Raw genomic sequence first — 14981 nt, 5'->3', positions numbered from 1 at the left:
CCTTGAAAGTCTCCAGGGACAGGGCATCAACCACATCTGCAGGCATGCTGATCTAGTGCCTCACCACCCTCACTGTAAAGGAGTTTTTCCTTATATCTAACCTAGATCTCCCCTGTATAAACTTGAAACCATTTTCCCTTGTTTTATCACAACAGATATTAGTAAAAGAGTCTGTCCCCTTCTTTCCTGTAGCTCCCCTTCAAATATTGGAAGGTTGCTACCAGGTCACCTCAGAGCCTTCTCTAGTCCATGCTGAACAGCCCAAGCTCTTTCAGCCTGTGTTTCAGCTCTCTAGTAGGAGGAAGTACTCAGTGAGACAAGTTTTTTTTTTTCCTTCAGAGCTCAGAAATCCCCAGTGATTATCACCAGATGAACAGAAACTCACTGCTACATTTGTTTTACTGTTTAGCAAGGCTAAACTTCTGCCCCAGCTGGACTCAGAAGAACTTCTGACGTAGGAGTTTTCTAGCTCCAGCAGAGCCAGAGCCTTATGGCATTCACTGTTAATGTCGCTGTACGACTTTGAGACTCTCGGCAGTTGCAGTGAGATTTGTAGAGGCATAATATGAGCAGGAAGATGACAAGTGAAGAGTATCAGAGGGCGTAGGGATTAACTGAGGAGGTGACAATCCAAGTAATCTCATAGCTTCTCACAGTTCTGGTTCTTTCTGATTCTAGGCTGAAAAATGTTTAATCTGGTCTCTGGATAAATCAGCCTGGCCTGAAGCCAGCTGCATTTGGATCTGCTTCAGTAAAAACAAACCATGTTTGCTACACAAGTTGTATTTTTCACTTTCAGAGCCACTCAGATACCTCTGTTACTAGTTCAGTAACAATCTGTGGTTAGAGCTAGATTGTCAGGCCTTTTTCAGGGATATGCCTGTCAGCATACAGTGAAGGATGCAGTTTCTTTTCTGTGGTTTAGTGAAACACGACAGCAGGGTTGGAGTGATCACCAGTGTCTCTGCTTTTTTTCTTTTACTCATCATTTGAGGCTTAGAAAGATGGGATCCGGCCATTCCATGCTGGTGACATGTGTATGTGAGCTGGCAGAATCCATAATTATAGAGGCTGCTTTCTATTTCTGGATGAAGTGTAATGTTTTTTATTACAGTATCTCCTAAGGGCCCAACACTGTACAAGCTCTACCCTGTAGGCTGAGCTTCCTTGTCTTTTTTTCATGGAGGTTTCTTGACAAGATAGGATTCTCTTCTTTCTTCTAGAAATGCATACACATGACAATTAGTGATGGTTGCTCATGGCTGGTAACACAAGAAGAGCTTTTCTGGACTAAGCACTAAGGGGTGGGTGACGATGGACAAATTGTCCATCAAAGTGCACATTTCTTGTGGAGTTACACAAGTGGAGAAAAACAAAATGATGATGGAGGCTAGAGGCATGTGACTTTTGACAACCTGAAGACAGCTCATTTTCCACCTGCAAATCTGCATCTGTAAAGTAGATTTAGTGCCCTGGTGCACTTAGTGCCCTTAGTGCTGGGAGGCTGGGGGCTCCATCCAGCAAAGCAGAGCACCAACCAAGTCTGAGCTCCCATCACCACTTGGGGAAGAAGCAAGCCTTAGTAGGGGTAAACTTCCTGCAGTGGAGAAGGAGGTCTCAATTTGTGACTAGCTGGCTAAGGGAGGTTGTTTCTTGATGGGGCTTGAATCTGAGGTACTGGTGACTGTTAAGGCTTGTTGGACCCTTGGACTTTCATCCTCTGCTGCTCTTCCATATGACCAGCAATGATATTGGCTAGGGAAAGCATTGAGAATGTCAAGAATAATTACATTACTGGTTGTGATGGTCAAAGCCCTGAGACAGTTTCCTCCTTGATCCTGCTATGGAAGAGAAAGGGTTTGAGGGGATGCTGATAGATGCTGCAGATCATTGGCTGGATGAGCAACTGGCATCAACAGTTTGTTTTGTTTTGTTTTTGACTGTGGGGCTCTCTGAGTGTCAGTAATAGCTAGGAAGAGACAGGATTCACCTGTCAAAGTGGGGCACAAGTCACACTGCCATCTGGCTGGGCAACCAGTGGTAAGTAGATCTTTAAAGTGGAAATGACAAGATGATGACCCACAATCAACCAAGGAAGTGGTGGACCACTTTGGCAAGCAAATTGCATGGGATAATGTGGACAAGATACTTTGTAATCAACAGAACAAGGTGAAAGGGCCCAGTTAAGCAAATGCACATAAATAAGCAAGTACTAATATCACAACATTATGGAGAAAGCTCTCATTTCTTTTCAGGAGTATCAGTGTGACTTGGTGCCCCTCTGAAGTACTTGCACATCCATGCATGCAGCAGGGATAACCAACAGGGGGAATAAGAGATTGCAGGAGGAACTAGAAAAGTTGTGACAAGCAATAAAACTTCATCTGGAGACCAGTATCCCAGACTTACTAGTGTACACTTGAGACTGACACCAAATCCAGCACTGTTCAACTTCTTTATTAGTGACCCAGATAGTGATACACAGTGCACCTTCAGCAAGTATGCAGATGATACGAAATCGGGAGGAGTTGTTGACAGAATGAAATAGAGGAAATTTTATTTAAACATTAAAAAAAAACACACAAAAAACATTTTTACTATAAAACGGAACACACTGCCCAGGGACTGTGGAGTTTCCATCTCTGGAAATAATCAGAACTTGACTTCAGAAAGGTCTGAAGAGCAGAGTGGCCTTTTCAGCATTACATGTTTTGTGATACTGTGCCAAAGCAGGTTAACTGAAGAATAGAAAAGTTACAATTAGCAGGGAATACTGTTATTAAACTTCAAATGGAGGTTTTAAAAGCTTTCAATTCTCTCACAATAGGAAACATGACAAAATAAGTGCTTGTGTCATTTACCAGCTTTTGGAATGCAATTCTACTGCACCGGTAAAGCATATTATTAACTTCTCACTCATTTTTTATTAATGATTCACATCAAATAAAAAACCATTGCTGTACAATTATCAAATTTCAATAAAGGAGCAGATATATTTAAATATAGTGCCTGCAAGGAAAAGAAATGAAACAGTATTAAAAAAAAAAAAATAAACAGAAATAACATCTTGCAGAAACAAAGCATTAATAAACATGAACACAAGCTGTATATGCTCCCTGTGAGAAAGTATGGTACTTGGACAAGTTTCATGGTGTGGAAAATCACGTTATTGCAGGACACTGAACATGAATGCTCACCTCTCAGAGTGCGATTTCTGAATACACACAGTACTGTATCTCTGTCAGTACAGCTACAACTTCCACCTGGTGATGCTTGTTCTTGATCTGAATGAGTATGATCTCAGTCTTAAGTGTTGTTCAGAATCTACTCATCTAAAATTTTAAGATTTTAAGGACTTCTAAAGCTCTTCAGGAAACTGCCTAGATTCAGTGCTATTGTAGGAACCACAAGATCTCCACATCTGCAGTCTGGAGGTGTTGCATGTGGCTGCCATTTTGCTCTTCATTACTGCAGGCATATTTCATATGGTTCTCCAGCTCACTGCAATTTCTTGTAAGCCCTCAAGCCACCAATATTTCACTGTGTCTGCACTAATAACTGTGTGCCAGATGCTGAGACAAATATTCATTGGTCCAATGTGGTAAAAAGAAAAAAAAATTACTAACTTCCACTTCTGTCTAAATGGCAGAACGTCCTTTCTTCATTGACACCAAACACAAGAACATTACATTTCATAAAACGTTAATGTCACCACATAAAAGGAATAGCTTTTCTAATGTTCAACTTTAACAAACAGCATAGGAGGTTCCCCCTGTCCTGCATTTACAGAGGACTTTGTTCTATACCATAGTCAATATAGATGAATTAAATAAGAAACCTTGTAGTGTCAATGTGGCTTTAAATACTTGCAATTATATTAATGCCAGTGGAATTTGGCCCACTTGTATACATAACTCCTTTCATAATCAGATGCCTTGAACTTGAAACAAAGATGGGTATAAATAAAGGGAAGAGATTTGAAAGTTTTGATATGATCGCACCTGGAGTTTATTTTGATTTACTTTAGAAATAGTACAGGATATGAAATATCAGTCATGATAAGTGCATCAATGGCAAAAAAAAAAAAAAAAAGCTTTTAGAGGTGTTCAAATCCATCCTTTGGACTCAGAGTTTCTACAGAAAACTTGATGATGCCAGGAAGAAAGCTTTGAAATTTCTAAGGAAGAATTTTCTATTCATGTTCTTGCCTGTTTGAAAGAGAAAGAAAAGGGGAGAGGAGTGAGCTTCAAGTTGTGTTTATACATTTTCATTTATATTTATATTTAAGTGACTCACAAGTCAGTGAAAATCAGAATTTTCAAGTGCTGCAATGTAAATTGCCTGGAGCATTTCTAAGTAATTTCTGCTTTGTTTTATTATTATTATTATTTTTTTATTTTATTTTATTTTCCCTTCTTCACTTTTTTTTCTTTTTTTTTTTTTTTTAAAGGTCACCTAGGAGCTGTGTCTTACTCATTTAAGACAGCATGGTTGTACTGATCCTATCAGATGTCAAGATAAGTGTTTCCTATGACAGCACTACTATGTTAAGAAAATTAACTCTCATAACACACAGATCTTCCAAGCTTCAGAGAGTGAGGTCTCTGCCAGCACTCTGAGACTGCCTCATTCAAAACTGCACAGAAAGATCAGCTAAGGCAGAAGCATCCGTTTACAGTGCATAAATGTAAAGTTTATGCTTACACTAAAACGTAGTTTTAAAAAGCCATCAGGAATTGCTTTCATGACAAAACAAAGAATCAAGACTGGTTACTGATTAGCAGAATTAAATATTGCCAGGAGCAATAATCAACAGCCTGAAGATAAAGTATCTGAAAAGGCTCATGTTCATACTTTATCTTGTTTCCATTTATACCCCTCAGCATTGGGGTGCTAAATAAGGCATGTGGAATTACATAATTCTGCATTACTTATCTTTTTGTGCAATTACTTGAAGGAAATGCTTTCATTTTCTTAAAACAAGCATCATGCAGTGCTGTAATTTCATTCAGTAAAAATTAACAGCTATGAGAGATGCCAGAAAGTAAATTCAAGACATGCTATAGACACTAGCAAATAAACTCATCTGAGATGTGAGTTTCAGATTAGGCCAACAAATTTATTTTTGTTCAGATTCTGCGTACCTGAATGCTTAAGACTCTTCGGAGTCCGACATTTGAAAATTAAATATCTACAATACTGTTAGTTTTTTGTTTGTTGTTGTTGGGTTTTTTTGTTGTTTGTTTGGTTGTTTGTTTGTTTTCCTTAGAGGTTAACTGGTAAATTATATGAAGGTTGCTCCGAAAGTATTGCCTCCTATTAATCGACATGAAAACTACAACAAATTCTTTTGGGGGCATTACTTTCAGAGCAGCTCTTGTACAAGAGAGGCTTGTTTAGATGAGCAGTGTAATTAATACACGTTAGCAAACTTCTGTCAGCTTGATTCATAAAAGAAAGTCACTATTGCTCAATGCTGTCTCAAGTTCTCTAATTTTCATGCAGGAGCTCTTCTGACATGTAGCAACAGCATCTTTGTGACAGTGGTGCTTATACATGCCCAGATCGTTGCATGCTGCAGTCAGTTCTTTGTCATGTGATATTTTAAAATCACCCCCTAATGCCAGTGTTTGTGATAACAACCGGAACATAGAAGCACTTCACTATGGGGCCACAAATGACAAAAAGCATTTGTGCAAAAGTTGCATTTGTAATGCCACTGTGTTGTGCTGATCATCTGATTTACCAAAGAGTGATTGTGATTCTTTGGTAATGAGTCATTAGTAGCAGCCTACCTTCAGTTCCTCACAGCACTGTGCATAGTAGACTCACACACAGGTACCTGGACTCAGAGCCTTCCTCAGCCACCTTGGGTCTGCAGTAATGCCTCTTCTTTGGGCTCCTGCCAGCTAGCTGCTGTATTTCCATGGAACACCAGAACCGTGACTTGTCACACTCTGTGAGTTATTAGTGCCCATTCAGTCACATAAATAGGAAAGGCTGAGTGAACTGGGTCTGTTCAGCCTTGAGAAAAGGAGACTGAGAGGGGACCTGATCCAGGTCTATAAATATCTAAGGTGTGGGGGGCAGAATGGCGAGGCCGGACTCTTTTCAGTGGTGAGTGGAGACAGGACAAGGGGAAATGGCTGGAAACTGGAGCATAGGAAGTTCCGCACAAACATGCGCAAGAACTTCTTTACAGTGAGGGTGACGGAGCACTGGAACAGGCTGCCCAGGGAGGTGGTGGAGTCTCCTTCTCTGGAGATGTTCAAGACCTGCCTGGATGCCTACCTGTGCTACCTGGTGTAGGGAACCTGCTTTGGCAGGGGGGTTGGACTCGATGATCTCAGGAGGTCCCTTCCAACCCCTACAGTTCTGTGATTCTGTGATTCTGTGATAAATGATTGCTGTTATTTAATCATGGCCATTCTCAAGTTTTACTTATCTAACTCAGAGACAGATATATTCTGAGGTATCGGTTACTGCACAGATAATATTATTTCCTCTTTTAATAATTTGATACTTCTATTATCTTTTTAAAACGGTTATTCCAACTGCAAACATTTCCTTATCAAAGACCCAACCTCCTTATACCACACTGACCTTATGAGTAAGCTGTGCAGTGTCACCTGGTACGCAATCAGGAGAACACAGCAATAATGTCAAATAAAGATATACCCATAGCAAACATTTAGAATAAAGAGCTATGAAATCCTTCTTTTATATTTCTTTTCTCCTTACAACATTACTTATGACTGAAACTTGAATGGATTTAGGAGCACTTGCTGAGGAAATTACTCGGCTGCCATTCAAACATCCTGCAGCCAGGAGCAGCTGGGATCAAAATGTGTTATTTTAAACCTGTCAAAAGATGTGTTGACCAGAGGTGGTTAAAGTAAGACATGGAAACTTCCTTTTGTCAGCCTGGCTTTGATGATGAGTGATATGCCCTATATTTTGGGTGTGACTCTGTTCCCTACAAAGAAGCGAAGCACCACACTGATTTTGCAAAAATGCTCTCTTTGTGGTTTGACAGCAACGTAATTGAGTCTGGCTGTCTGCTGCGTGAGCACTTTCTATGTACACCACAGCAACAGCCCAGCTGAGGGAGCTGCATCAACACAACCTTTATTCCACAAAGCACAACGGTGAGTGCCCTGCCAGTCTGCCTGCCTGCCTGCCTGCACCAACTCGTGGTGGAGTTAGATGGAAACCAGCACAGAAAAAGGAGAAGAGAATAAGAAAAATCAGCAGCCACAAAACAACACTAAGGGAAAAGGGATTACCTATTATTATTATTATTATTATTTTTAATAACTCAGATCAGCTCTGTCTGAAGAATTGAGAAAAAAAAAAAAAGAAGAAAAGATTTTTTTATTTTAAAGCAGAAATTTTTCTGGTCTGTAGTGGAAAACAAATTTGGCTACATAATAATTTTCCAGAAAGATGTTTTTGAAGCCGACAGAATAGCAGAAGACTTTTAAGAACCCCTGTAGGGACAGGACGTTGGTTTTAAACTGAAAGAGGGCAGATGGTTTAGAATGGATGTAAGGAGAAAGTTCTTCGCTCAGAGAGCAGTGAGGTGCTGGCACAGCTGCCCAGAGAAGCGGTGGATGCCCCATCCCTGCAGGTACAGGAGACCAGGTTGGGTGGGGCCCTGGGCAGCCTGAGCTGGAGGGGTGACAACCTGCCCACGGCACGGGTTGGGAATAGATGGGCATTGAAGTCCCTTCCAACTCGAACCATTCTGTTGTTCTATGATTGCCAGGTGCACGCAGCCCCACGCTGTTATCTTTTGAACTCATCGTTACGGAAGTACAAACACAAGCAGAGCAGCCCCACGACCCACTGCCAAGACGACCCTCCCCGGCCCACAAGGCCGCGCCTGCGGACGGGGTGCGGCTGTGGGCGGAGCCGCCGCCGCGGGCCCGGTCCGCCACCGGCAGGGGGCGGGCACGCCGTTGCGCGCCTTCCTCTGCCCGTGCAGCGGCGGCAGCGCTCCGCTTCCTTCTCGGTCGCCGGCGGGCGGGCCGGGGCAGGCTGCGCGGCAGTTGAGCGGAACGGAGGCGCTGCGCGACGTGGCCGTCGCCGCCCATCAGCAGGTAGGGGTCCGCGTCCTCCGCACGACGCCCGCGCTCCGCTCCTGGGGCGGGAATTCCTGCCCCGGTGGCAGCGCCTCGGCTCCCCTGCCCGGGCGGCCGGTCCGATGTTGGCCGCGTGCCCCCCTCTCCCGACTTTCCCCGGGGATACAACTTTCCGCGCTCCCTGCCCCCTTCCTCTCCGCCCTGCCGGCAGCCGCAGCCGGCTCTCCGTCCCTCCCTCCCGGATCCTCCCGTGGGCTCTCCGCCGTGGAACAGCCGCGGCGCTGCGCGGGGGCGGCTCTGGGAGCCCCCCCGGCCGTAACGGAGCGACTCTCCGCCCTCTGTAGGAACAGGGGGAGGCGGGGAGTTGAGTGTCCCGCTTCCCCCATAGACAGCGTTTTATTGCTGAAATAAGGCGGCTGGGCGCAAAGGTCTGCCTTTTCTGCGGTTTCTGCCTCCTCTCGAGTGATGGGGTCGTGTCACGGCGTACCTGTCCGAGCCGCGTGTTTCCCTTTGCGTTTCTGAGGTTTTAAAGTAAGGAAAAGCACGGTTTTGTGATGCGTGCCTCCGGCTGTGCTGAACGCCTGAGCCGTTGGCAGGCTGTGTAACTTGGTTCTCTCTGTTTTCTCACTTTTAGAAGTGTGATTGTGTGGTTTAAGTGATAGTAGTGACTCCTGACCTCTGTAAAATATTTGCGTTTCGCTGTCTATCCGTGTATGTAATGGATATGGAGTAGCTTTATGATACTGCGTGCCCTGTCATGCTGTGCACACCTGGAACCTACACTGTTCTTTGCAGGTGCGCACAGCTGGCAGCTCCTTTCCATCTAACAAAGTATGTACTTGATCCTGGGATCCTGATAGGAGGATAGTACGGGAAGAAACCAAATCCGCAGCAGGAACAGCTGGTTAATGTGTGTACACAATTGTATTTTAAAGCCTGTGAGGTAGGCAAGGTGTGACTGGAGACCATCAGCAGCCCCCTCCGGCCCAGCCAGAGGGCAGTCCTGTTCAGCAGCACTTGCGGGTCTGTAGGTTGTCTCCGTGCAAAACAGGTTTTGTAACTTGCTTTGGGGCCGATGCAGGCTCTTCCCACGTTAACAGCTTGGTGTGTTGTGTGGTAATGTCTCATGGCCTAGGCATGGAGGAGGTGCCTGCTCTGTGGCAGGCCGTTCTTCTAACTGTGACCGTGTCACAGTGAGTGCGGAGTGAATAGCTAAATAGCAGAGTTGCCTCGCAGTGCCCACAAATTGCTGTCTAGCCTCTCTAGATGCAGTCCGAGTCAGTCTAGGGTGTGCAGGCTCTACTTACAAGGAGAATGCTTTCAGCACTGCTAGAAAAGAGTCGTAACGTAGAAAGAGTTTGAGAACTTAATGGAATTTTAGTGAGCTGTTGTTTAAAATGTGAGCTGGTCCTGCTGGATATTTTGTTTCTGGCTTTAGCCAGAGCATATAGGAGAGGGACTTTTTCTGTAAGACCACAAGACGGATTGTACCGTGGAAGTTGCAAAAATACCACTTTGATTATAGGTTATTTTGTAGCGTAAAATTAGGTGTCTGTAAGATGAATGTCTGGCAGACATTGGGAATTTGCTGCTTAAGATTCAAATTATTCACAGAAGAAGTGATATGTAAGTTCAGTTTTGAGGTTTTTCACAAAAATCTGTTGAGGAGCTTGAGGATTTAAGGTATAATTACTGTAGACATGCATGTTTGCTCAGCCAGTGGCCTGCTGCGTAAGCCTGTGACAATCACTTTGCTATCAACAGCACTGGAATTACTGTGATTGTTTTATGGCTTAGAATGATTTCCCTTTCCCTGGGCTGTTAATAAATCATTTTACTTCAAGAAAAATGTCGTCAGCAATGGCGTCAGGAATCTTACCCTCTTACGTGAGGCTTCATGAGATGTCTGGGCAAATCTAACAACCTGCTCCTGCTGCGCTCTGCTCCCTGCCGCTCCAGAAGGTTGCCTGGTCACTGGCAGATGTATATTCATTAATTCCTTTTTGGTTAGCTTTCTTTATCAGGGAGCAAAATCCCGGGATGTATGCTGGAAGACAGGTGGGCCCAGCCTAACTCATGAAGTTCACATTTTGTAGTTCTATCCAGGCCTGATGCCTGGTGATGTAATAGAGGTGAGGAGGAAACTCGCTGCTTGAACTTCTCTTTTTATACACCATAATTCTCAATTTGGACATTAAAACATTTATAAACAATATCTAGGGGATCTGGCTCCCAGCTTGATCTTCTGAAGGACCATGTCTAACTATGAATCCAAGTAGAGCCTTGTCTTGTTTTTCCTAATGGTCCCGAGAGGGCTTAGACTTCTTTTTCTTAAAAGAAAGAAATCTTTTTCTGTGTAAGTTATGTCTCTAATTCTGCCCTTTATTAGTTAAGGTGCCTTTTCAATAATTTGTATCTTCATTTGCAAACAGAGCAACTTAACTTTATCTAGTTCATGTTGGAGCTCAGTACCAAGAGCATATGGATGAGATTTTGTGGAAGAGGGAAGCAGCTTTGGAAGACTATTGGGGTAGAGAGAGCTGCTGGAGTGAACTGTCCCTTGCATTTCTTTGGCAGAGCTGTTGAATCAATTTTAATGGCAAAAGTTTACATTGTGTTTATATGCGCAAAACAACAATAGTTCTCTGAGAATGTCTTGAGAGTCCAGTTAAAATAGCCATTAACATCAAAATAGGTGACATTTACAGGCTTCCTTCTCTTCAGGAAACTTGCCCCCTTGGTGTGGCTGATTGACTTTCCTACCTTCTCCTGCCTTTTCAGCAGCAGGAGAGACCTTTTTCTTAATCTGCGGTGATATCACCAGATAGTTGAGTCAGCATTTCACAAACATTTAAGATGGTGAAAGCTTCTACTACTGCCAGCTTCTGACCTGCTCCTAGCCACTTATTTTGGCTCATAGATCACTGCTAGAGAAAGCACATGCACTTTGTCAACATATTAGTAACAGTTAGTATATGCAGAATAAAGATGCTTCATGATCTTACTTAAAAGCCAGTTTGTCACTATAGGAGAAAATGTCTGTCTTTCTAAAAATAAGAGATATGCTTAAAAGTAATGTAGAAAGGGTGATGGTCATTCAGTCGAAGGCGCTGCAGCCCATAGATTTCTTTCAAGCCTTTATGTGAGGTCCAGAAAGGAACTTTAGTACTGGTTTCTGAAAGGGATGAATTTTCTCCTAATAAAAGCCCAAATAGCAAGTGAAGATCTCAGCTAGGTGAACTTGGGACAGGGGAGCATTGGTACCACCCTAATGGTGGTGAGCATCTCCAGTAGGGCTCCATCCAAAGGATGGTGATTTGGTGGGCATGGTGGCTGTGGGTTGATGTTTGGACTCGATTATCTTAGAGGTCTTTTCCAACTGTGATGATACTGTGGTTCTGTGGCTGATGTGCTCAGTGTTGGTAGCTGAAATGTTGTACCCAGTCAGGAGATGGTTATGGATTTTGGTTCTGGTACTTTTGTGCTCAGAAACCAGTCTAGAGATGCAGTATTCTTTGCTGTCTCTGTGCATCTTCCACAGAAAAAAAAGCAAGTCACTGCAGCTATAAAGGAGTTCTCCATTTCTGAGTGTTGTCCACTCCATCCCTCACAAAAGGTTGGCTGCTAATGTGGACCAGGAGCACAAACTCCCCTGTACCTCAGGAGTCTTGTGATTCTGAGCACGTCATGCAGAGTGGTGGTTGTTAGTTACTGACAGCAGTCTGATATCTGCAACATGACCCTATAGTGCAGTGTCCTGTAGTCCTGCTGTGGCCCTGCTGCATGTTGGTTGTTCTGTGCTTAGCTGCCCTTTCTCCCTAGAGCTGAGGTGTGGTGCTGTCCCTGCAACTGATGGCACACAGTGAAGTGCAGCTGAGACTGACAGATGAGGATGGGTTCAGTGGTGTAGCAGGGGATCCTTTGCCCCTTGGAGGAAGAGGAAGGAGTGATATCAACAGCGCAGTGAGCAGCAGCTGTCACTGTGAAGTGCTTTTCTCAGGGACGCATCCCCGCTTCCTAGTGAGATCAGCTTGCTGCTGAGCAAAGGTTAAAGCTCTTCTCCCACATATAGCTTCCTCAGTTCATGCTGACCTTTTGTTAAAGAAGCTTAAGCGATTAGTAGTATTTTTTTTTTTTTTCCTGTTGTCTGTGTTGGTGTCCCTTGCTGCTCTCAGTACCCACAATACTATCTGCCTTTCCAGATCCCTCAGAACTCTCTGCATGGCTGTGCAGTGTCAGTGTGCAGCTCTGTGGGGTGAGGTCAGTAAGGCATTCTGTGCCTTACTGAAGTGTATGAATCTCAATCATGAGACGATGAAACCATTCTGACATGTTAGAGATGCTATGTAGAGTCTGGTTGTACTTCTGTGGATAGTAATGTGGAGAGATAGCTCAATCATTCTGCAGTGAATTTGGACCTGTAGAGGAAGTGTTCATAATGCTCTTTTTCTGTTCTGCTTTTGTGATGCCTCTATTCAAAACAGGCCTCAGGATGAAGTGGCATGCTCTAAGCGTGGCCTCAAATTTCTGTGGTGTCATACATGATTGTATCAAGTCACAGCATTTATGTGTACGTTAATTGTTTTTCAGATCTATAACCTTTCTGTTTGGTAGTTCTGTTGAGAATTGCTGTAAAGAAGAGAGTAAGGTGCATGATAACAGTGTGTTGTTCTGCTGTGTTTTTATTGAAGATGTGGAGGCTGTTGTACATTTGAAACGCATGCTGTATTGTGGCAGCACATTGTCTCCACTGAGATCTGGCAGATGGATACATTACACATTGATTTATTGCTGGTTTGGAAAGATTATACAGCTTTTGTTGCATGATGAAATCAAGGTGGACATCTGTGTTTTTTTTTTTTTGTTTTTTTTTTTTAAGAAACATAGATCAGTTTGAAATCTTGAAATGATAGGGGTTGCAGCAGTGTTTCAGTTACAGAATAGTTGGATCATCTTGTGACAGGAAATAATGTTAAACCTCACCTCCTTTGCTACAACTGTTCTGGGACTTTCCTGCTGCTGTGGGATGAAGCTAGAAGTGAAGCGGGTGAATGAGGTTTGCAATTTGTCCTCAACAATTTTATCTCTTTGAATTTCTCTGTGTAATTTTATCCAATCCTGTGAAGTGCTAAGGGCTAAGATTCTCTGTAATGGGGCCATCAGTAGCTATAGACAGTTGGCTTTGTCACATTTAAATGACTTGGATTTTCAGGAATCATAACTAAAAGTGAAATTTGTGTGATATTATGGAAGAGTTTTCAAGGTATGGATTGAGAAGAGTTCATTGTTAGTGCTGTGGAAGCAGATTGTTCTGTAGCCCTTTTTGTTTAATTTAAAGGTATGTAGATGGAGTTTCATTCTTAGTGGGAAGGACACACCTTAGTGCTTTTATCTTGGGTTTCCAGGGACACAGGAAGATTTTCCTGTTTGTGAGCCTTGAAGTGTGTGTGTTGCCTAAGGTGGAAGTGCTGGGTTGATGACCAGCAAGCTCCTACTGCTGGCAGTAACTTGTCACCTCCTTTGGGAAGTGTTTGTTTTGCACATCAGGTATCAAACTACTCTTGCAGAGTCATGTTTCTTCTCAGATGTATTTCTTTTCTTAGAAGTGAAACCACATACCAATACGAGCAAGGTAGCCAGTTCTTCTACAGCTGCACATCCTGTTTTTAATTCTGAAGTAAGGTCTGGCTTCATCTGCTCAAGGAGTCGGAATTTAATTTGACAGAAGTAAATCTTGTTTGAATAACCAAAGATTTGAGGTCTAGGTTGAGTGTTGTCAGAATACCAAGCTGAATACAGTTCAGGTGGTGTCATTCTTGTAGGATCAGTTGTCCCAGAAATATTCTGTGTAGACAAACCTTCAGCCTCTGTGTTGAAGTTCTGCAATAGTCACAGGGAATTTGTATGGTTATAGGAGTAATTGTAGGATATAGCTGCTGAGGTGAGAGGCTTATTGGAAGGCACAAATGGTGTACATTGACACAATAAAAATAAAAATAAAAATACAGTAGTTACTTTTTTAAGGTAATTCTTTTGTATGTCTACCATTCAGTTCAGTTTCAAATTAAATACATTTTGTAATGGAGGGTGAAAATCTACTGCTAGTCTAGCAGAAGGGTAAGCAGTTATCTTGGTAAGGAAATGCATCTTGTATTTAAATGGATCCTATTAGCAGTTTAGAGTGCTACTCTGGTTTGGAATGATTTCTGTAGTCTTGGCTGTCTAGTTCATGGGATACAGTAATTCAGGTTGGCACAACCACTGGCTTAAAACCAGAGCTCAGGTAAATATAGCTAAAGCTGACCTGAAATAAATGATTCACTTTGTAATCTCGGGTAGAAAACCACCGCTGCTCTGAACTGCTTGAAGACAACAGACCGGAATATCTATTATCAGCAGCTGTGTTAAACAAAAGTTTGCTTTGCTGGTTGCTTTACCAGGTATGAAAACATCAGATGGCATTTTTCTATGGTTTTTTTTTTTTTTTTTTCTGACAGGAGAAAAAAGCCCATCTGTGGATTGCTGAGGAAGGCAGTCTGTGCTGCCAAAAGCAAACACTATCCTAATCTAGTTGTGACTCAGAAATAAAAATAACAGCTTGTTTTTTTTGTACTAATCAATTTTGATTGTTCATCTAATTGTATTCCCGTGAACTTGGTAATGCTATAGATAGCATTGTATATGCCTGATAATGCTATGCATAATAACAGATACAGTAGATAAAAACAGGGGAGTAACAGTTTTTGACCATTTTCAAAATTATTTGTTCAGGTGAGGTGAAAAATTTAATTCATAGAATGGCTTGGGTTGAAAAGGACCGCAATGATCATCCAGTTTCAACCCCCTGCTGTGTGCAGGGTCACCAACCAGCAGACCAGGCTGCCCAGAGCCACATCC

General features: G+C 42.9%; 1 protein-coding gene across 1 annotated transcript in view; it reads left to right on the top strand.

Annotated features, from left to right (window-relative positions):
• The window catches only part of LOC306944845 (maestro heat-like repeat-containing protein family member 2B), a gene marked incomplete at both ends in the record, with an annotated part of 36453 nt that extends 27958 nt beyond the window's left edge, over nt 1-8495 (top strand). The window contains one exon of the mRNA XM_079533468.1: nt 7817-8495. Coding sequence (XP_079389594.1) covers nt 7817-8495 — 679 coding nt within the window. The remainder of the gene's footprint in view (nt 1-7816) is intronic.
• Between the last annotated feature and the right edge of the window lie 6486 nt (nt 8496-14981).

The sequence above is a fragment of the Tetrao urogallus genome (genome assembly GCF_951394365.1).
Source record: "Tetrao urogallus genome assembly, chromosome: 1".
Lineage (NCBI taxonomy): Eukaryota > Metazoa > Chordata > Aves > Galliformes > Phasianidae > Tetrao > Tetrao urogallus.
Note: the sequence above shows the minus strand (reverse complement) of the source record. Positions and strands in the feature narration are given on the sequence as shown.